The 23,308-nt window shown below is 43.4% G+C and overlaps 1 protein-coding gene across 3 annotated transcripts; it reads right to left on the bottom strand.

Annotated features, from left to right (window-relative positions):
• Window positions 1-255: 255 nt before the first annotated feature.
• zfyve28 (zinc finger, FYVE domain containing 28) lies at window positions 256-22,441 on the bottom strand. 3 transcript variants are annotated; one of them, XM_069714884.1, is made up of 14 exons: window positions 22,136-22,441; window positions 8,959-9,099; window positions 6,776-6,913; window positions 6,372-6,574; window positions 6,156-6,245; window positions 5,928-6,017; window positions 5,743-5,844; window positions 4,138-5,655; window positions 3,798-3,893; window positions 3,136-3,299; window positions 2,928-3,044; window positions 2,538-2,642; window positions 2,297-2,400; window positions 256-2,210 (listed from the first exon to the last, which is right to left on the bottom strand). In XM_069714884.1, exons 1-14 carry the CDS (start codon window positions 22,169-22,171, stop codon window positions 2,079-2,081), a joined length of 3,036 nt encoding a protein of 1,011 aa, XP_069570985.1. In that variant the 5' UTR covers window positions 22,172-22,441; the 3' UTR covers window positions 256-2,078. The 3 variants fall into 3 exon arrangements, with proteins under 3 accessions (XP_069570985.1, XP_069570986.1, XP_069570987.1); XM_069714885.1 differs by having other exon boundaries at window positions 2,538-2,639; XM_069714886.1 differs by lacking the exon at window positions 3,798-3,893.
• Window positions 22,442-23,308: the final 867 nt, after the last annotated feature.

The raw sequence follows: 23,308 nt of genomic DNA, 5'->3' as shown, positions 1-23,308 counted from the left end.
TTAACCAACTCTGCGCTCTTGTGTAGAAACGGTATCTCTGAGGGCTTGAGACTACTAACGTCATGTTTGAGTTGCACTTCTTAAATCTTCACTCAATGTTCACTCAATATGATCTGATCTGTTGACAAATTCATTTCACTAAACTTCAAAGCCTGTGAAGATCATCATCATAATAAATATATAGGGGGCATCAATCAAGGACACATTTCAATGCGGATAGCTATAAATGTGAAAAAGAGAAGTGTTCAGTCAACATTTTTTAAAGAGGAAAAAGTCATTTATTTCAATATACATCGCATTTAAAACTATATAACATTATTTGTTTGTCGAATATTTTACACAGCTCTTATCATGGAAATGTACTGGAGTTTTACAAAATAAGACCAAGCTCTGAAATAATAATAATAATAATAATGATGAATAATAATAATAATAATAATAATAGCAGGATATCTCATCCCTCCATTACTGCATGATTCCTTGTTGGTTTTTTTTAGCTTTTTTTACATAAAAGTAATTATAGCTCCATATGTTAGTTTTGTTCTTTATAAAAGAAAAAGCATACCTTTTCAAAGTGAGATTATATGATTTTTGATGAAAATAGGACTGATCCAACAGTAGTGAGTGATTCTAAACATGTAATGCCTGAGAAACTGCTTGAAGTCAGAGCAGAATGGACATAAAGTGATATTTCGTCGTTGCTGCTCAAAAGGTCCATGTTGGCCACTTCAGCGCATTCAGATGTCCGAACAGATATATTGTAAGTGCGGAAGATATTTTATATGTTAATACTGCAATGGAAGCAGATTGAAGAGCAGAAAGGAAGTCAGGAAAAAATGATGTCAGTCTGGGAACAGAATATGTGCTCTTGTCCGACGGTACCACCTGGGCCTAAGACGGAAATCATTTAGTGTAAACACATATCAACACCACTTTGCTCTTCAGAAATGGCCCGTTACTGCAATTCAAACAGCAGAGGGTTGTCTCTTAAGTGTGCAGGACCATTGAGAGTAGTAGTCACAATATTGCACTGTAAGGATTGTGAGGAAGAGAAAAATCGATGGGCAATATTTGGCCGGTATTCCTGTCAGCCGGCACCTGAGAAGGCCTCTGGTTCTAAATTATACACATTGTGGTGCCGAATGAGAGCACAGAGCGACGAGAGGTCAACTCTCCACTAGAGGGCCTTCAAGACCTGACACTGATGACTAAGGAATCCCTTTTATCCGACTCAGCGTGCAGCAGAGTCCCCAGAGAAAACTCAGTATGCCATGGAGAAACAATAAGAGCAATGAGCACAGCCCATTACAATCCAGAGGTGAACTGTCGGTCTTGTTGAATCTAGACTTCATTTCACAAATTGATACAGATTTACACATTCATTGCCTTTAAAAAAGCATGAAGGAATCTCAATAGAAAAGTTGTCTGGTGTTCAGTTTTGCTTTAATGGGACTTGTTGGCCTGGTGAAGGCTGCCTTCCAGTTCCCATGTGTAGCAACCGTCACACATTTCAGTCTAGTTATTTCTAGATTCATCCTTATTTACACGGTGATCATGACTTACATTCTTTTGAGTAATCCGAGCGAGCTCGGGCACAAACGTAGGAAGCTCGCTAAAGCATGGGAAAACATGTCACAAGTCATTTCATTTGCACCCTAAAGGAAACAAACAAACAAGGTGGCCTGTTCTGATTTTGTGATGCAAACTGCTACAGAGGGCTGCTGCACGATGCCACTTCAGGATCAGTTATTGCCGGCGTATCCCCTCTCCCATTCGCACCTCGGCAGTCAGACAGACGTTTGTGAATCATTCGTGTTGGGTGGGCACAGAAAAACACTTTGATTCCCACTGACAGGCTGGTGTCTCTTAGAAACTGCTAAAATCACTCTGTGGCTTCTGTGGACTTTCTGCTGTCTCATCTATCGTGGCTTTATTCTGAAGCCGTGCTTAGCAGGTACAATCAGGACCAGTAAGGTTTACCAGAGCAGTGTTGCATTTGATTTGTACACAGCCGCGGATCAGTCCGTTGCATATGCTCTAGTTGTGGCAGACTGTGTGCTTTTGGTGATAACTTGGGGTCAGATTGCCGCCTTGTCACTGTAAAAGGGCGTGACGTGAAACATGTAGCAGTGTGTGCAAACCCTGACAGGCTTCACCTGGCCATATCGAGGCAGCGGAGCCGAGTGGGAAGAGCAGCGGGAGCAGAAGATCTGAAATGATACCGTATGTAATGTTAGTTACCATCCGCATGTTAGTTACCATCCACTGAGAACTCTGTTGCGCCTCGAGAATGTACCTTTCCACAGCTCCTACAGTGATGCTTCCTTCGGATGACAGTGAAGGGAGCCTTGCAGGCTATGCAGGAGTTGCAGGCTTCATCGGGGACCCAGTCAGGAGGGTCTACACGGAGCCAACAAGAAGCAGTAAACACAAAGCAGACCTGTCACCAGCTGAGCATTTGCTGAGCGAAGCGGAAAAAGAAATGGGCTGACATTTCAACTAAACTGCGTGTGGGTCTGTTTGTGGATTTTGCTGACCTTCGAACTGGCCCTCCCGGGCCTTGGCTGCCAATTCCGATGAGGAAATGGTCTCCTGACACAGAGCACAGTCTTCCAGCACTGCACTGCGCAGAACAGGACCTGCTGGACACCACAAAAGAAGAAACATACAGTAAACCAGTGTACTGTGTGATCGATTGTTGTTTATTTTTAAAAGCCCTGTTGCAGGCATGGCCCAGTTTGGGACTATGTAATGCAGAACAGCTGCAGCAGGTGAAAAGGGTTTGTAGTAGTCAAGATGAGATGGGATGTGAACAAAGTACGGCTTTCGCTGCGTCTTTTATTTAAAGGCAGTTCTGAGTTGTGTCTGTATTATGTCAATAAGGGAAACACAACACGAGATATAAACATCTAAAACATGTTCCTCACCTTTCTTTTGATTATCATCCTCTCCCTCCTCACACTTGGTTGCCATGACTTCAAACAGAGTTTTGAGGATGCTGCGAAGGTCGCTGGCATAGTTGGTCTGCAGCTGATCGGCAACACCTGCATCACACCAAAAAACACATCGTGGATGTGAGCCCATGTGACACGCATGGACGCGAGGAGAGTGACTAAAGAGAAAGAGAGCCGTTACCTGATATGCAAACAAAGAGGCGGTGGATGAGGTCGCTGCTGCTGTGGAAACGCGATCGGATCTTGTTCCTGGCCGCCACCTTGGCATTGCGAAGGGCCACCTGGATCTCCTGGTGGTCCAGGTCTTCTGACGTCCCTGAGCTGGGAGTCAGACTGCTGACAGGGCTGGAGGGAGTGATGAGAGACACCATTCACAGGTTCAGTTTGTGTTTCATCAAGAACAGGTTTCAATCTTTCATTTACAGATGAATGCAGAATGTAAAGTGTAAATAACTCCATATATATAGTTTCTGATAAAAAAAAAAAAAAATACCCCAATGCATAAATGAGTAGAGAGAGAAACCTGGCCAGTAAATATTTCTATGCACAATACATTTTTTTAAACATAGTGAATTTACAAAGAAACCAATATTCCAACATCTATCTATCTAATTAAATCGACAAGATAATGAATTCTGTCTCCTGTAGCTCATACAGACGGGACTGACACTTCAATCAATTGGTAGATTTGAACAAAACCCAACAGCTTTGTTCATGTTCATTGAAAATGAACAAAGCTGTCTTTTTTTGATCAAACATTTAAATACTTTCTAGTTACTATCAAAGGGTGCGCAGGAAGCAAACACATGACGGTGACACACACTTGGATGAATGATGAGTTACCTGGGAGTGTATGCACTGCTGGACAGACTACATGTGGTGACCGACACACTCTCACAGTCACTACCTGACACAGAGCTGAGGGGAGAGTTCTGAAAACTAAACACAACCAAATAAACATACAAAAACAAAAAATGTAGGTAATGGTGAGGCAAACACAAAGTTATACATTGAAGGGAACACAAGGTAAAAATGTGTATAATGAAATAAGGCAAGACAAAACAAAACAGACACTGGATGCAGGATTAGGGGTGAGGAGGTCATACTTTCCCTCAGAGAAAACATGGTGTCAGATTACCCCGACATAAACCAAAATGGTGGTAAAATAGAAATCACAGCACACCTGCAGATTCTCCTGCTGTCCTCTTTGGTGTCCCTCTTCATGTCCTTATTTTCTACCTTGTCTTTCTCCATCTCCTTATCCCTCTGTTGGCCTCCACTGGCTTGCTGCCTCTTTTCAGTCCTCAGCTGGTGGTTGCACGGGGAGGCTCCATCCCCCCCACAGCCCTGCGTGTGATGCCCCAGCCCTGGGGCAACCACCAGGCTCTTCTCACAGGAGTTTGAATCCTCTTCAAGGAGCTCTGCAGAGCAGCGGGTAGAAGGGGGAGTCAGCTGGGCAATTTCACCCTTACCGAGAGGTTCGTGACCACGCGTGGGCAAACGGCAAGCAGAAGACTGGATGACAGTGCTGGGCGCTGCGGTTTTACAATGCTTGTCCAATCCTAGAGGGAGGCCCAATCTGAGTCCAGTGGTCTCTGTGGTGATGGCATCCTCGTGGCCATCCTCACAGCTCCCACAGCAGACACAGGAGTTGAGCAGGCAGTGAGTGGCCACCAGGGGGCCACAGGGCTCAATCTCAGAGGGAGCGGGCTTTGGCAGCAGCAGCTTGTCCACAGCCAGCTCTGTCAAGCTGGGTGAGCTAGGGTTGAAGATGACTGTAGCAGACAGCTTCATTCCTCCCATACGATGGGCGATGACCTCAGCTGTTTCAGACGCTGTCCCCTCTAAACCCATCTCCCACCCATTGGTGTAAGGCAGAGGTTCAGAACCAGGGGCAGAGGTGCACGGGGGGCGCTTAGCTGTGGGACAGTGTGTGTTCAGGCTGCGGGGCTGTGGACAAGGCTGCTCCGATGTTGTGTCAGAGTACCAGCCATTCCTAACCGAGTCTGGTCTTGGTGCCGGCTTGCGCTGCACAGGACGAGCGGACTGTTTGGAAGGAGAGACAATAAAACTAGAAGCCTCTCTTAAGATGCTGTCTCCTGCTGCGTCCAAGTCCTCCATGAAGAAGACCCTGTCCTCCTCCTCTACATATATGCCTGTCCTTCCCCGGCTCCCCATCACCCTGCGTGGAGAGGCCTCAGTGCTGGAAGCCCCACTGGGGCCTCCTGGTTCTCCTCTGTTGGGATGATGGGCTGGGGACTGACCCTGGCTAGGAGGCGACAGCAGAGTGGACATCTCGTCTCCGACGCGATACACCATCATGTTGAGCTGCTCCAGCTCCTCCTCATCGTACTGCATGGAGCAGGCCAGCTCAGCCTCCTCTGCCTCCTCACAGAGCAGGCCCTGCTCCTGCTCCTCCTCCCCCCTCTCAGTCTCCACCTCCTCCCAGCCTTTTTCCACTTGCGCCAACTCCTCCTCCTGACTGGGACAGACAGACAGAGCCAGCTGCTCTTCTTCCCCCTCACTCTCCCCTTTGGAGGTATCATTAGCCGGGCTGCAGGATGAGTGATTCTCTTGGACTGGCGCTGGTACGCTGTTTGTGGCCAGCTCCTGGCTAGTGGACAACTCCCCGTCCTGAGATATACACAGGTTTCTCTCCAGCATCAGCAACTCCTCCTCAGTCAGGGTCTGCAGCAGGTCTCTGCAAAAAGTATCACAAAATATCTGAAGAATAGGGATTGAGGCAAAAAGATCATTTCGGGCGATGTTTGATATTCATGGCTTGTACCTTATTTTCTTCAATAAAGTGCGAAAAGGCCTGAAGAGCTCCGACATGTCCTCTGATTTTCGGTCTAGGTTGAGAGGTCCCTCTGAATACACAACCAGCCCACTGAAAATATGTTTAAAATTCTGTAAGAGGGTGGAAATGAGTAGACAACAAAAGAGGTTGACGGAAGGACAGGCAACACTTACCATACAATAGCTAGTCTGGGGATTGTAAACATCAGTGCGGGTTCATAGTCATCGATCATGTCCTGTGTGAGATAGCCCATCTTCAGGGCCCTGAGACAAGAGAGGAAAACATAATTTAAAAAAAAAAAATACAACTCCGTGTGTTGTTTAGATTCTAATAAATTCAAAACAAAGTCAGCATTTCAAGAGGTTGTAATTTTTCAAGAATGTTTGTCCGTGTATATTCACCTCTCCACAGTCTCACAGAAGAGCACAATCACCTCCTGCTGTACATAGTATTCTTTGGGAGACTTCACAGGCACCATGGCTGACACGTAGCTAGCAACGGAAGAACAAGAAAGTGAAATGGGATGGCATATCGCAGTCTTGCCGAACATTTTGGATGATAAATGTGGATTCATCTTGAGCACGTGATTGATACCAATGTCGGGTCTCCGGTTTTACCTGAGTTCAAACTCAGCAAAAAGGCTGTCAAAATGTCGCAGTGCATCCTTCATGCGGTCTGTGTACAAGTTGAGGTCTCTCAGGGCCTGGTCTCTGGTGATGTTGCGCACCTCCTCCAGGCTGCGGGTAAGGTCCTTAGCCAGGGGTCTCATGGCTATGCTCTCTATCTCCCTGTTCATGATGATGGAGCCTGCAGCCAAACACTGGACAAAAACAAATATATCATCCATTGTTGTCATCTTGTACAGAGAAATAAACTGAGACAATTATGTTTACAAAAGCACACTTGACCAACGGGAAACACTGTTTGCAGTGTAGAAATGAAATACAGGATTTGTAAACATGTGTGTAGGACCTGTGCGAGGTTGTTTTCTTGCAGAGGGATGCTGGAGGGAATACACTACCTCAGCCCCAAACCACAGCTGCCCTGCTAAGTTGTCATGACGAATCTCCTCGGGGAACTTGACACAGAAGTCTCTGTTGGCCCGGTTGTTGGGGATACATTCATCCATGATCTGACCGATAATGTTCAACACATTGTCCTGCAGATGAACACAAGAGTGACAAAAGACAAAACTGAGCAAACTAGTTAGAGGGACAGGCATGAGGGAAGGAAAATCTCCTTTTTTGAAAAAGCGATTTATTCAGTGTTTAACTAAGGTAAGCTAAGAATCCGCACATAAACATTTGTCAGCCCTTCATTTCAAGGCCATTGTATTGCAGCGCTTGAGGACCATTGATTAGGAAGTGAATAAAAACAATCTGACTGGTACACGAGACCATTACGGCCCTCGCAGCGACATTTTCCCCTTAATAAAAACATTGAACTAAAGCCCATAATTCCAGCAGTGAAAATGCAGTGTCACACACAACACGAGCTAATCAAGAGCTTATGTGCCGCTGGCATGTACAACAGCCATAACAATGACTTACAATGAGCCTTTCACTCAACTGCAGCTGCACTGTGCACTGTAATCTTGTCAGGCACAGCACTGCGTCTTTCTCTGCTCGCCCCGAGGAGAAAGATTAAAAAGCTTTGAGAAGGGGAGCTTAGCCACTGATTCCTGCATAGCTATGTGCTGCACATGTGTCTTGGCCCGGTCTGAGTGCCACCACGATGTCTGTGAGCATCTCTCCCAGCAGGGGACACCAGTGATAACCTTCACTTCTGTTGGCTTCAGGTCATCCGGGGTGGTAGTGACTCTGACATGATACCTGCATGTCTGTCTGACAAAAGACTGTCTCCGTTTTTCAGCTTATCTCCACCCCTCTATCTGCGACCCTTCTCGTCCTTCTTGTGCACGGCGTCCAACTCGATCTTTGTCCATGTCGAACACACTACATACACCTGTTCCACGCTGTAGGAACAATAATATGAGCAGCATGCCAGAAACCCCCAGAGGTCCGTGAATAAGAGCTGATAGTTGCAGCGGCAGGTTCAAGCACAACATTTTGGCTCAAATGTACTCGCCTTCTATTCTGGGGGCCTCGAGGCTTTGGGGTATCATGCCGCTTCATTCATTGTCCAAAACTCTTGAGGCATCAGAGGCACACCACTCTGACCGGCCTCCTCTCTGGACTTACAAGTGCTTGGTTAGAAATGGCTGATAAACATTTTTGTTGCGACTTGTTGGGGGAGAGAATCTGAGACTAATTTGAGTTCCACAGACTGATCATTCACACCTGCTGAAAAACATCAGCCTGATCGAGAATAAAATGCAGAGGAACAAGAAGGCGACAGCTTGGCGAAGGGAAGGATGGAGAGGAAGGAGAGAGAGAACAGTCAGGGATCAAGTGATGACCTTATTAAGTGGTTCTTCCCGTGTGCCCCGCCGGTAGGTGGGAGGCTAAAACACAATGGGCCAGAGGAGAACCTCCTCCACTACCTCCAGATCTCTCAGCATGACACAGCGTGGCAGCCATCGCTCACCTGCTACGCTCCTCTCAGCCCTCAACTCGTACCCTAAAATAACTGATCCCCACATACAATACATTACCAGGGATTCATACCTTAAGCTTCCTCTTCCTAAAGATTGTAGTTCAGACTCAATCAGATCAATATTCAGATGATTAAAAAAAGAGTCCAAATTCTAAACTAAATTTCTCACTTGAAAACACAATTTCTTCAACCGAAGCTGCAGTAATAAAACGCCTCTTTCTAAAGAAGACACTCTCGTAACCATTTACTAATAGTCCACATGATGCACAGCCCAGTGTTATCAAAGCAAAGAGGACCGTTTCCACCGACGGCTTCCAAACAAAGTCTACTTATCTCACCTTATCAGCAAAATTGCTTTAAAGGAACCGGGCCAAGCACTGTTTGGTAAGGCAATATTCATATCGTCTATTTTTTTTTAGCTTTGAGGCCAAACCAAGGTCCAGTCAGGTGATTATCTGAATGAGTGGAATCACAAATAAACACATAAAATCATGGCTGCGGGGGGTTGACTTAACCCAATTCCAGATTTTATTTGATTGTATTATTTCCACTGAATGAATGAAATATCAACATTGGTTTAAGCATATTGAAATCCATCCTCAGTCAAATGAAAGACAAAAGAAACTTTGTTTGTTTCTGCGTACTGACCTGACAAGATCGGAACTGGTTGACCAGCAGGGTGCATCTCTGAGGGTCCTTCCTGCCGTCCAGGCTGTCCAGCTCGGTGGCCACCTGGTTGAGCTCTTCATCCGCGTAATAGAACTGGGCCAGGAGCTGAGGGTCCGTCCTCTGTACGGAAACACAAGGAAGGTTAATCCTCCTAAACAACACTCTAAAGGTAATACATTTAAATTACGCCGATGACCCATTATTGGGTTTGAAAACACAGTCTACCTGCTCTTTATGATTTGTATGACTGTGTGTGTGCTTTGTTCTCTGGCCATGTTATTTCTTAGCATCTTGTTAAGTCACCAAAAGCCTGACCCCTTTTTACAATACATGTAGCTTTAGATAATTAGTACCCGTGTTTCTGATGATATGACATGATAATGCCATTTTCTGCCCATAGATAAGTATATCTACTCATCTTATGGTTTATTTTACTATTCTGGCTATCAAAATTTAAGCCTACAATCTAATTAATTTAAGATAAAAATAAAAAATAAAAAAAAGTATTTAGGATAAATTCCTATCCTGAGATGCTGAGAATATATTTTTTATTTAGTTTCATTTAATTTCACAAGCAAATGCTGGGAATAAAAGGGTTGAGTGTCCTCACTGGTTCTTAAGCTGTGGACACAAACAGAGCTTCTGCAGCCGTGAACTCACCTGATCTCACAACGGCACAGTATTCACAGAGGAAATTACTGAACATCAAAGCAAGCAGTACTTTTATTTGAGTCATTTGAGTTAACAGAGCACAGGTCAGGTCAGGCCGGAATATGGAAGTCTAGAGACACCATAGTTTGTGTATTCTGCTGTCAGGAAATGACTGGCACCAAATCTCATGACTTAAGATATGCTGAGAGACACGATTAAACTCTGGGTGCCCAAAATGAAGTTCCACTGTGGGATCCATGAAGGGACGGATCTTCTTTTAATATTTTCTCTTGTGTCCTATGGTATGATGTATATAATATAAAGAAAGGGTCTGTCAATTTTAATCTGCAGTGGTGAATCGGTCTGAATAGGATTTCGATTTTTTTTTTTTTTCTCACTGAAGGGGCACACTGGATGTCAATGACATACTTTTAAAGTAGAAAACACCTTTGAAATCAATTGCAAAATATTTTGTCCAGCTCTTGAGTCTGAGGCAACCACCGAGCTCTCCTAATGCCCCAAAACAGCCCCGGTTCCCCTCCCCAGTGTCCAAAACCTGCTTGTTGATCTCATAAAGTGAGTCAATTATTAATTTCAGCTGCAAAATTTAGTAACAGATGTCATGCATAGAGGAAATGAAGCAGCAATAAAAGAAGAAGAGTGTTTCATAATGTGCTCTGTCTTGAACATTTATGGCTCATTGTGACTGGGTGCACAGGAGAGGCACAGAGAATTGACAGAAGTGTATACTGTATTCATTCACTACGCTTGTTTTCATGTGTGAATGCTCGGGGGAATAACAGAATACACAGACATGAGCAGCTGCAGTCTGAAGATATACAGCTTGGTAATTTTCTATGTGGTGGGCAAGTTGATGCATGAATTATGTATTGTGTGAAGTCTCCCGGTTACAATAACACTGGGCTACCACAGCACTTTGGTGTTAACAGGTGGAGCAGAGTAAGCATAGTTTCACCCTCCAATCATATGCAACCAGTGCTGCAAAATAAACAAGTACTTTTTTTTTTTTGGAGTACTGTACTTCAGTAAAAGTAGTGCTTTAAGGTATTCAACTTGAGTATTTCCATTTGATGCTACTTTAAACTTCAACTCCACTACATTTATTTGGCAGCTTTTAAAATGAAGATTTGACACAGTGGATGGATGTAATACGCTTTCAAATACAACACAATTTTCTGGCCCCTGATGTCACACAAAAAGCAGTGTGTATAGTCAGGGTCACATTTCAGAGGTCTTTAAGTTGTTAGCAGCTCCACCAAATAGTGATATTTCCCTCTAATCTTCTCAACTTAATACTTTAGCAGGATTTCTCATTCAGGACTTTAATTTATAATGGAGTATTTCTACATCGCTGTCGTGGTACTTTAAGAAAAGGCTCTAAACACTTTTGCTCTTTTTATCATCTTTTGCTTTGAGGATACAAAACCTCCTCTCGTGCAAATAAACGAACAAAAAACAGAGAGAAAGTGATATTGACAAGGCAATTGAGCACAAACATGAAGGTAAGATAATACAGCAACATACTGTACTGCCGATCTGTAGGGACAAAAATAAAACCAGGTAAGTAGGGCACTGTATAGGTCAGCTTAACAGCAGATTGCACTCCCATTTGCTGAGGAAATTTTAGCGATTTATGAGCAATGACTTCCTATGGATAATACACATACACTTTCACACATACCCACACTTTCAGCAAGTATGGGGGAGTAAATGATCTTAAAAATGGCATTAATCCCGACAAAAGGAGTTAACAAAGGTTAATATAGTGTGAAAGCTCCCCAGAAGAATAAGTGTAATTAGAGAGCCTGGCCCTGCAAGAGGATTTGTGTCATTATCTCCCACCGTGCTCCCCTCAGTGTGAGAACAGCACGGTGCAGCAGATCACTCCACTGTGAAGCACAAGAAGAGCCACAACACACACACACACACACACACACACACACACACACACACACACACACACACACACACACACACACACACACACACACACACACACACACACACACACACACAACATCTGAGACTGAGCAAAACTTTACACGCCTTTACGATCAACGCCAATATTTAAATCACAAATCCAACAAACACTTCTCACACACACACACACACACACACACACACACACACACACACACACACACACACACACACACACACACACACACACACACACACACACACACACACACACACACACACACACACACACACGTATCCTGGGTAGGGCCTAATGTTAACCAAAAGGTTAATGGTTCTGAAAATGCCGACCGCATGCCGACGTGCATCCTCTCTAACCACCGCGGCCCCGATGATGACACGGGGAAAAAGGACAGCATGACTGTGCAGACTGGAAGACGGGAGAGCGGCGCCGGTAAACAGGCGCATTTTTGCTTTGCTTGCCGTGCGTTGACTGTCTGGAAGTGCTTTTAGTTTTACTGTGAAAAGCCACAGAATACTGGTATTTACCGAAACCTCTCGCAGGACCATTTCCCTCAAGTTTGCAGTGTTTCCTGTTGCGTGATGCTTTCCCTGCGGACCCCCGCTTTCCTCTCTGAATACGATACATGGTGCCGTTTCCTCACTCTCGCTCATTAATAATGAAACAAACAGCAAAGAGAAAACATAGAGATACATCCTACAGCTGCGTCGCATTATTACTGTGAGGAAGAAAAGCTCCAACGAACATACCTCCACACAAAGGTTGTTATCTGGATGCAGATACGTCACGACATGAGAGCGACACTGCGGTCCAAATGAACACGTAGTGGCTTATATCATGGCAATTTGTAACCTCCATTTTTTTTTTTTGGTCAAGGTCAAATTTATTTAGGGTGGTGATGCAATCACAAAAAGAAGCTGCAATTTTTTTGACAAATCAATTATTCAGGGTAGTTGTCACCGACTCACGGGTGAATCAGAGATACAATGAAGGAAGTTAAAGAAGCGCAGGAGCTCAGCGTTTCTTTTCTTTGCTCGCGGCCCCTTCACTCGGGCAGATACTTGTCACCGCCAACATAAAACTCAAGCTTGTTTCCCAACTCGGTACTCAACCTTGCAGCGTTTCTACTGTCAAACTGAATCCCACAGAGCAAAATCAATAGCATCTCTGCACATTTTGTTCATGTGTGTGAATTTCGACGTCTCCGCTGTGTGCCGGGGAGCAGAGAAGGCGTCCAATCTAGAAAAACACAGGAAACTCTGAGTCTGTATCACTGTGAGCGAAAAGTTTCACAGTTCTCAAATTTTCTTTATTCATAAGGTCATACAGTAGACGCTCCATTTATCCGTGCATAAGATATTATTGTAAGACCAAAAAATAACAACAGAGAGAAGACTATAAATAATAATATCCATGTGGCATTACGACAATAGAAACAAATGTGTAGGTTAATGGGAAATGAGCACACGTGAAATTGTAATTATAGAGGAAGAAACCAAATCGGCCGCGAGCCAAATTTATTCATCTTTGCATCGAAATGTAGCCTCTGAGAAAAGCAATGATGTCACCAGGCAGGAGGCACATTTGACTGGACAACTCCACAACAATGACAATGAGTGTGTGATACAAATGTCATGATGACCAAACAGGAAACAGGAGTGGGAGACAGTGAAAGACCTTTTTCTAGCCCCGGCACAACACGGCACGCAGACTAACGGCATTCATTGGGAGGTTTATGGAGCATATAGGCCAACGCTGAGGCAGGAAGAGAAGAAGGCTATGAGACAGACGCCATCCTATATTGCCTCCTCCTGCTGCATGCCTCACACAAGAGGGAACATTCCTGCAGCATTGCATCATGGGGGAAAAGTCAAAGACAGGCAATGTTCACGGCATGCTGATTTAGTTTTAGATAGGCAGCAGTGCTTGAGCTGCTCAGGCTGAGTTTCAGAGTCCCACGGAATAATTAGACGTGTAGATGTCGACTTCACTTCCATTTCTGACACCACTGCGAGAACCTGAAGCCAGATTCACCAGCTGTTCAACACACAAACTAGTTCCTACTCACAGATTAGTTCCTACTGGTATTAACACCTATGAACCAATTATATAGCTAAATAAAGCAAATGACAGGCCCATTATTAACTAGCTATTAAACAACCTGTTTAAAGTGAAGGCTAAAAGACGAAATGGGATATGGTCGACACAAAGGTATTTAACTAGAACAACACTACATATCTCAAATTAATAATTTTATACCAACATTGTCACACTGTCAGACCTACTTTCACCACACTAGTCTGGCTTTCACCAATATAACAGTCTGCCACAGGGGGGGAGGGGAGGGATGCTCTAGGGTTTTTTGTATTTCTTTAAAAAATGACGATCGTCTTGGTCCCAGGAGGCCCGGGATGCAGCGATAGTGCCAAATGGCTAAATCCCCAAAAGAACAAAGCCGGCCTGCCTTTTGGCTTGATTTGAGTTTTAGTCAAAACTTGCCATTTCCAGCATGTAACAAAATGGTAACACGAACACATCGTGGAAAAAGAGGGGAAAGTGGACCAAGGTAGTCGACCAATGGAAAGCTTTACACCCACAGCCTCCATCAGGGGAGTCAAACTGTCAGGCCAATAATGTCCGACTGAATGACCGGACAGCATCAGTCAAGTTAGTACAAATCAGGTACTCATTCTAAACTGTATTAAAACTACAAATATTTCTTTATGAATGCATTTATAAATGAAATGAACTCATCCACATTTCCAAAGGATTGGCAGATAACTTTTATATACCGCCGGGCCTCCTAAAACACAAGTGATAAAGTTAAAGTAATCTCCAGCCTCCGGTGGTAATATTTACCTTGTTACATGGACTATGAGTCAGTGATGTCGACACATCATCTGCTTACATAACATTGGTTGGCAGAGTAAAGCACTGGTCTTGACATTTACTTTACAAGTTTAGACTAAAAAAAAACAACTGACAACTATCATTAAAACTAATATAAACTAAACATAAAAAGGAAAACAAAACTTTTAATAATAGCTTCCTATCAGTGTATTCAAGTGAAAGTAAGTGTGTGAACATCTGGGAATGTGACTCCTGAACTTGCGTGTTGTGTCATCATCACCAATGACAGCTCTACCTTGTGTAAGTGAGGAAATGAGTCAGCGGATTCAGCTCTTGTCCCCTGTGGCGTGCCACTCTCCTGTTCTTTCCCTGCTGTCAGGTTGTCCTGGGTGACCCCTCTCTGGGATGACTTTACATCTCCATCCATTGCAGTCACAAACCCGTCATTTCAGACTATTAAGATCCCGCAAGTTCATCCACAGTGACAATTATTGTTAAGCCCCCCCCACACAGCAATCGCATCACTTCACGATGACTCGGTGAAATTTCTGCTCCTTTTTGTTTAACTTGAACTCAATAACAAGCAGCGACAGCGTGACTCTTATTGAAAACGTGTCACCTGCCGCTGTGTGATCGACGTTGTGGGCCGGCTCTCTCCTCCAGCTGCTGATTCCGGCCTTCGTCTCCATTCAGACTGTGCCGATGACGACGTCTGTCGGGCTAATGCTTCACGAGCGTCCGTGGCACCGGTGCATGCACACCGAGCCCACTTAGGGGACTTGTGAGAAACCTTGCCTGTGCCCTCCATACTCTATTCCAGGCTCAATTTGCTGCCTTCTGGCTGCGTTCCAAGTATCAGAGGCAAATATTGTCGGGGGAAACCAGTTCACTCTGCTTCTTTCAGTCAGCTGGCAGACTGGTGGAAAGAAAAAAAAAAAAGCAGCCGGCTACAGTTCTTCACCTTATTTATTATTCAGGACTCAGCATAAAAGCCATGCCAAGAGCGAGCCAATCGTTTTGGTAGCAAACAAGGAAACTTCCTCAACCATTATTTACATTAAATTTGCCCGTATAATCTCTCTGAGAACGAAGTGTTAGACTGAGTTATGTTGGGTCATTCCTTTCGTGATTGGCTTGCGTCAGGAGTTCCTTTCGTACCGCTGTGTAGCAGCTACAGAGTTATTGATGGTGACATTTCAACTATAAACTTCTTAACATCATTCCGGTCACATTGAAATATACTTAAAGATTATCGATTACATAAATGTGCAGTTTAATATTAATAACATAATCGATGGCTCCGGAGTATTTCTGCGCTCACCAGCTGAAAGTTGATTTGGATCCACAGCAAGCACAGATTTAACTCAGTTCATTGACTCAGTATATTCGGGGGAGGGGGGGGGCCCATCTGGCCCTGATGGTATAATCTGTGTGCTTGTCTCCTCTCGGAGGGTTGGCCTAATCTGGCATTTGGACTACGGCGATGACCTGTGCATGTGGCTGGCACATGTTCTGGCAGGCCGAGGTAACAAAGGGCGGCACAGAGGATGTAGGTGGCTTGCTGGTGGTGCGATGATCCATGGGGGACACCCCTCTTCCCAACAATCGCAGGGATGTTTTTATGCAAGAAATAATCTGGTTATACAATCCACAAATCGTGGCTAGAGAGGAGTAGATACAGTTTACATTAACAAATTTATATATTTTTTCCCCCAGTCCTTTTTTTTTTTTTTTTTTTCAGTTTCGAGCCCTAAAGAGATGTAACGCTCTCCACCCTCCTGTCGGGAAATAGAGAGTAAATCTGTTCGTATCTTCCTCCAAAGGGTAAAAAAGTAAAATGCATTTAATAAGGATTGAAACATTTGATCAAATATCAATGTTTTTAAACAATCTCATAACAATTAGTTGATTTCTAATCATCCCACTCTTAAAATCCAGTAAGAAAAACTATGGTGCTGGTGAAGAGCGGCATCCTCTCAACTGTAACCTAATCTCAAAAATAAGGGCCGACTGTTCTCCTTTCCTGCTTTCTCTCCCATCCTCCCCTGCTGGTAAAACCGAAGCACGAGGGGTTACATTTCATTTGCTGGCTCTTCCTAGAACAGTCAAACTCACAGACAAAGGGCACCTTGAGCACATGCTTTATGTTTAGCATCAGTGACAACGGAGAGGGGAATCGAAAATGCCTTTGATCAAAGAGGGCACCAATTATTCCCATTAAAAACAAGAAAAGGAGTGAAACCCTTCGGTCGATACCGGGACTTGCTGATTCTCTGCGGTGCCTTTAAGTCTCACCCTTTTTCCACAGCTACTTTCCTTCAATCATCGCGTCCCCACACCTCGGACGGTGGGCCCTGATTCCTCAATCCTGCCATGAATTTAAAAAGGCTTTCAATCGCCTGGCCTGTCTCAATCTGCGCTGGGGTCAGCGCTCTAAATCCCGGCAGCTGACACCGAATCAATTACCAGACGGCTGGTGAGTAAGCAGAGGGGGACATCCACGCAGACCTCCAGAAACGCCGGTAGATGTGAAGGCCGAGTGGCCCCGCTGCTCAGCAGTTTGCCTTTCCATCGAGTCCGTGCCAACTGTGCAACCCCCCCGAGACCCCCTCCCAAAGAGCAGAGACTACCATAACAAGGCCTTCTATGCTCTGCAGTGATTGGAGCAATAATTACAGATTAAAGAACCAGCCATGATTCACGCTGACGAAAATATATACGACAGGTATCATAATTTCAGATTTTGTAACCAATTAATAGGAATATCAATGATCTGTCTTTTTATTATTAATTAGTCTGACAATTATCTTTTTAATTCACCAATTATTTATTTGGTCTTCGAATAAAATGGAAAAAAAATGGAAAAACTATTTACCGATTATCAAATACTTGCAGATTTTGTGTCTGTTGATTTACTAATCTATTAATTACCGACGTCGAATTAATGAGTATCAATTTTAAGAGTATTTTCTAGATAAATCATTTGGTCTATAACTGTAATTAAATGGTGAAAATGGCAATGTAGTGACGTCATAATGTCACAGAACCCAAGAGGATGTCTTCAAATGATATATTTTGTCCAAACAGACCCAAGTCAAACAATATGCTATTTAAAATTAGACAAAACAAATTTAAGCATCAAATATTTTGCATCTTTTGTGATTTAACATCGATCCAATTATCAAAAATGTTGGAAATCCATTTTTTGACAGTGAACAAATTGTGTCAACGTTAGGCAGCAGGTTCTTCATACAAAACAAGTGATTATTTGAAGTGATTCATCGGTTTTCTTCAATTAAAAGAATACTATATCTAAAACTCTTCATTATTAACCGAGTTCACCTTAAAGTGATCAAACTTTGTCTCTGGTTTTTTTGTCAGCGTCGTCACAGGCGTACAAAAAGCCATAAAGATACAAAATCATGTAACTCTTAACGACCCTGCTTCTACTTCCCAAACAGATGTCAGTAAGTTTGTGTGTCATCACCGCCTCCTCACAGATGAACATTTCTTTTCAAATCAAATTCCACTGATGCATTTTAAGTAGGGCCCACACAGCCAGCCACAAAGACAGAACAGGCTCCTGCGTGGACGAGACGTAAAAATGTGTTTCTTTGTCGAAACCATCAGCTGTCAGAGCGAGTCTGGGTTTCTTTCTGACAGTGGAGACAAACATCTTTTATGGGACTTTGACAATGATTTATGGCCATGCTAAATACTTACATGCCTTGTCGTGTGTCATTAACATGCATGTTAATGATTTTACACCATTGTTTTATGTACAAAACAGATCAGTTCATGAGATTTTACCACAATCGAATATATATGCATGACTTTTTTTCCTTTAATTTATTTAAATGATCATCCCAGCTGTAGTAGACCAAATATTCACTGCTGCAGGCTTATCACATGTAAATATTTGTTGGTTTTCTATGATATTAAACTGACTATCTTTGAGTTCTGATCGGTTGAATAAACAAAAGAATTTGGTGAAATTGTGATGGCCACTTTTTTTTTTACTAGATGTTAACTTTCCAAAACTTGTTTATTTGAACTCAAATACAACTTTTCAGTCAATGTAAATGCAATTCAATCAATCAGGATTGTCGAGAGAAAAACCTTTGAAACTAGAGTTTGATGTTTTACAAGCCAAAATTCAGATTTAGTCTTTCTACGCAAAAGACAAAGCTGCATAGAAAAAAAACCCACATAAACTAAGGTTATCACTCAGTCCGGTTAGATAAGGACGAGAGCAGCATGAGCTACCTACACATTAGCATGTTGGGCAAATGAGTAGCGCCCTGTCGACGGAGCTGGGTGCACCCGGCCCGGTGCGAGCTGCGAGCCCGTCACACTGACAGATGAGGTGGTGTGGAGCTGAAGGTCAGCTCCTGAATGCTTGATGGAGCAACAGCAAAGGCAGGAACACGGGCTGCAGCGGAAGTGTACAGGTTTAGCCTCCTGACATCTCTCTCCCTCGCCATCAGTCACTCAGCAACTTTGCGCTGACGGGTGAGAGGTGAGGAGAAACTGGCCATTTTGGCTGCTCGGAAACCGGAGCCAGGTCTCGTCCGTTTGTGACGGCAGCGATGTGCAATGGAGCTGATCTCAGGAATGCTTCTCCCACAATTTACGCGTCTCCAGTGCTTATTTTCTACCTCGATAACTCCTCCCTGCACGAAAGGCTCAACTTGAGCCATGAAACACATAAAGAATGAGCTCCCCTATGTAGATATTTTGTGGTAGTAAGGGTTAACTATTCACATAAAAAAAAAAACACACAATAATAAGTGTATATTTACTTGGGGTGAGATCCTATGACAGTCCCCCACCCCCCCAACCTTAAAGAAGACCAGGAGGTCCATTCTTAGGAGTTAGCACTTTGATGACAGATAGAGGGAGAAAAGACATTATTTCCTGCACAGATCTGCACACTGCTCTCCCAGACAGAGAGGGATTGTGTAGCAATAGAAAGTCCTTCTCTGTAGGACTTATCTGGGGAGGTAAAGAGAAGCTCTGGAAATATCAATATCTCCGCTTCAGTCAAGAGAACATGCTGATTTAACACTTTTCTATCTCCGGGAGAACATAGTTCAGTGATAAACTGCTTACTGTTGATGCAAAATGACAACGCTAGAATAAATGGTAGACTACGGGGGTCGGACACAGATTCTACTTACTGCACAAATAGTTTCTCTCGAACCAAAAACAAAACTATTTGCTAGCTTATAGCTGCCGTTCGGCGTCGGGAGCAGAAATCTCAGCCCTCCTTTTATTACTGTTGTCTTTTCATGCTGATTGGCATCATTACAGAAGCTTTTAGCACATCTCTTTCCACTCCTCTGAGGCAGAACTAGTCATTTAAATCCCACAGAGTTTATGTGTAATTCTGTTAATTCCCACCATGGCTGTGATTTGGCTAGAAAAGGCAGTGACGCAATAGCTGAGCGCCTCAGGGCCAGTAGTCATTTACCGACGTAACAATCCTCCGGTAAACCTCAACACTTTGACCTAAGCCCAACAACGGACCACAAGAATGCTGCAGCAGCAAACACGGTTTAACGCCCCCCAAAAAAAGGGGGAATGACGCAGGTGTGTGTGTATGAGGTCAAAAGCAGGTGAGTAAGATGTAATCAGAGGCCTTTTGTCTAAACCTCATCGGACATTACGGAAACTTCAAATACAGATGTTGTTTGGTGCATCAGCTCAGCTGTCTTCTCCCACCGGAAAAGGCTGGGTTATAAACTTACTCTGCCAATTTGAAATGCATGTGAAGCAAAAAAAATATATATATAATACAAGTAAAGCAAGAAATGTGCCAAGAAACACACACACGCTGTTTGTGCCACAGCCAACAATATGTTTAAGAGAACTCTTCTGCTTTTAAGACTCACAAGCAGTTAAGATGTCAAACTTTACGCAGCTCTCATGTCAATATACTCAAAGCGCAAAAGGCATTAAACACACTGATCCGTCACACAGGGCTCTTATGAATGTGGGTGTGACGACCAAGTTTCCACACAACCAAAAGTTAACATAAAAGTTTGCAAGAATTTGCACACTGGAGAATTTTTTTTTTTTTTTGCATTCATTCATCCTTAAAGGTGCTGCAGTTGGCATATATTGAACTGTTCATTTAACAAGGTGACCAAGCCTGTAATACTTCCTCTGCTGTGTCAGGCATGTTTCCGCACTCTGAGCTTGATTTAAGGAATCGCAGACAGCACGTCCAGTCCCAGTTCACCCCGAAAAAGTGATGATTTGGCTGACGAACAGTGTATCCGAGGCGGCGCTTGATTGTTTTAAAACCACCGTTTATCCAGTTTCAGATTATGTGTGGCATCGACAAACAAATCCAAATGAATGCGCTACAGAGGCCAAACAAACAGTCAGCTACGTAAACAAGCGAAGGAAAATAATTGGTGACTATTTTGAGAATCAATTATGTGTCAATTTTCAAGCTTAGATGCAAAACGTTTTTTGCCAAAACCCAGCTTCTCCATTTTAAGATGATAGTTTAGTCCTATCTAATGAGCTAATCTTTGGGCTCTGAACTAATAGTAGGAATGTATGTATGTGTGTGTGTGTGTGTGTGGGGGGGGGTGGAGGTGCAATGAAGCACACCTTTGTTAATCGATACATAAATCGATAAATAAATACGTCAATTGGCTGCAACATTTCAGACAGGTTTTTCCATCAGTGTTGGACAGTTTGTCTGCTTCACAACCCCAATAAAAAATAATGGAAGTGTGATGAGCAGATTGAAAACTTCAGTTTATCAGATAAAACGTACGTCGCCAATGTTTTTCTTTCGGGGTATACTTTGCAGTTGGGAAAAAAAAAAAAAAAAGGTAAGAAATCTCAATGTGTATTTTTACAGTAATCAGCATATTACAAATGTTGAATATCACAATCATATCGTAGTGTGACTTAAGTATTGACATTATTGTTCTGCTGGACCTCTGATGGGTCCCACCGCTGACCACGAGTCTGACAAGACAATGTGAATATATCACCCTGCACTTTCAAGCTATCTTTTTTTTTATTTTTTTTTACTATTTTCTGACAATTTATACAGCAAATAATTAACCACATAATTAAAAAAAAAAAAAAAAATGTAATAACCACCTCTACTGTTTATCTAGATTTATTTTTCTTTCAAAATGTATTTCACTCCTGGTTATATTTATATATTCTGGTAACAGCAAAAGTATAACAAACATTATAAAGAGAGGTATAATTTTTTTCTTGTCTGTTGTCATATTTTTTTGGTTATTATGGTGGTACATAGCTTTACCAAATAGTAAAACAAAATCGCATAAAAATAAATAAATAATTTTTTTTTTTAAACCATCAGTGATAAACGTCAGCTGAAGGCAGCAGTGAGTAAATCGGTGTAAATCAGTTAGCCCGGACTGGAGCTTGAAAAACAAAAGCATCAATAACAATAACAACAACAACAACAACAACAACAACAAAGGGAGAGCTGCTGGTTAATACAGTGGAAGATCAGGACCACAGGCTTGTGTGAAGTGAGGAGGCTAGCGAGCCACAGCTAAGCATTACCCCCCCCCCCCACACACACACACACACACACACACACACACCACCACCACCACCACCCCCCCCCCAAAAAAAATTTAAAATAGAAAATGACTGACTGCGGAGCTGACACCCGCGTGCGGAACTTACCTTGGGCTTGTACAGCCACTTTCGAAAGCGGTTCATCGTTACCTCGCCACCTTCCTTTGTCGCCAGCCCCTCCTTCTCCTTCCGCCGTACCTGTGCGTCCGACAAGTAATCGGCGGTTGGCTGCTAAAGCTAAAGCTAACGCTTTTGGTGGAGTCCAAACCGTAAGAAAAAAAACAACAACACACAATGTAAGTTGGTCCTGAACGTTACAACGCGGCTCCGACGGCGCACAAAGGAGATATCCGGAAACAACCACTTATTTCCATCTTTCCTGAATGCCGAGGGGAGGGGGGGGGGGAGGGAGAGAGAGAGAGAGAGGAGGGGGTTTCTTCCGAGCCCGGTTACTTTCCGAGTCCCGACGATACAGACGAACCGGAGCAGCCGCGGCTCCGCTGGTCTCTGCCCCTCCAACGTTGCTCGATGACGGTCACGTTGACAACATTCACCTCCCACTTTCCCAGGAAATGGTGCATTCACGTGCCGCTCCCCAAAAAAACAAACACACACACACACACACACACCCGCGTAGTCAAGAATCGAGGGGGGAGGAGGGGAGCGGGTGGGGGGGGGGGGGAGCACAAAGACGTTTCAGCAAATGAACGTGACACCAGTGAAACTCAAGACAATACAGATACAGCACCTTTTTTATTGATTTTATTTATTTTTGCAGTGGAGGGTGGATTTAATTCAAGTTATTCGGACTTTCTTTGCATCAGAAATGCTTCCTGGTTATTCTGGAGAGGTTTTTTTTTTTTCTTCATTTATGCAAATAGTCTCTCTCTCTTTCTCTCTCTCTCTCACACACATTTAAAAAAAAAAAACAACAACAACATTTCAGTAAATGTAAATTTGTGGCACCAGAATGCCAAACCAATGACTTTGTTTACATACAACACCACAACACTATCAGATTATGTTAATCAGATTAAGGCAGGAAATCAGATGAAATACCGTGAGGCTGGTTTTAAGCCCCGGTTTGCATGTGATTTGTTTAATAATCAGCTCCCCCCACACACACACACACACACCTCCCAATAGCACCTTTAAGACCCAGATGTTTACTGATTCACTTTTCTGTATTAACAATTTCCGTAAAACGATGTATTTGTAAAAAAATAATAATAATAAAAAAAAAATTACACATGGGACTGCGGCTTTCATTCTTTTGCAATT

This window comes from Brachyistius frenatus, unplaced genomic scaffold, assembly GCF_029030835.1.
Source record: "Brachyistius frenatus isolate BFR_SWC_R1_liver_20210118 unplaced genomic scaffold, ASM2903083v1 Contig_136, whole genome shotgun sequence".
Classification (NCBI taxonomy): Eukaryota; Metazoa; Chordata; class Actinopteri; family Embiotocidae; genus Brachyistius; species Brachyistius frenatus.
The sequence above is the reverse complement of the archived record's forward strand: the minus strand, read 5'-3'. Positions and strand labels throughout refer to the sequence as shown.

Coding starts and splice junctions, on each gene's coding strand:
- zfyve28 (XM_069714884.1), bottom strand. CDS start 22,171: ATGAACCGCTTTCGAAAGTGGCTGTACAAGCCCAAG. Junction 5,845..5,927: donor CCCAGACTAGCTATTGTATG/GTAAGTGTTGCC, acceptor ACATATTTTCAG/TGGGCTGGTTGTGTATTCAG. Junction 5,656..5,742: donor ACTTTATTGAAGAAAATAAG/GTACAAGCCATG, acceptor TACTTTTTGCAG/AGACCTGCTGCAGACCCTGA.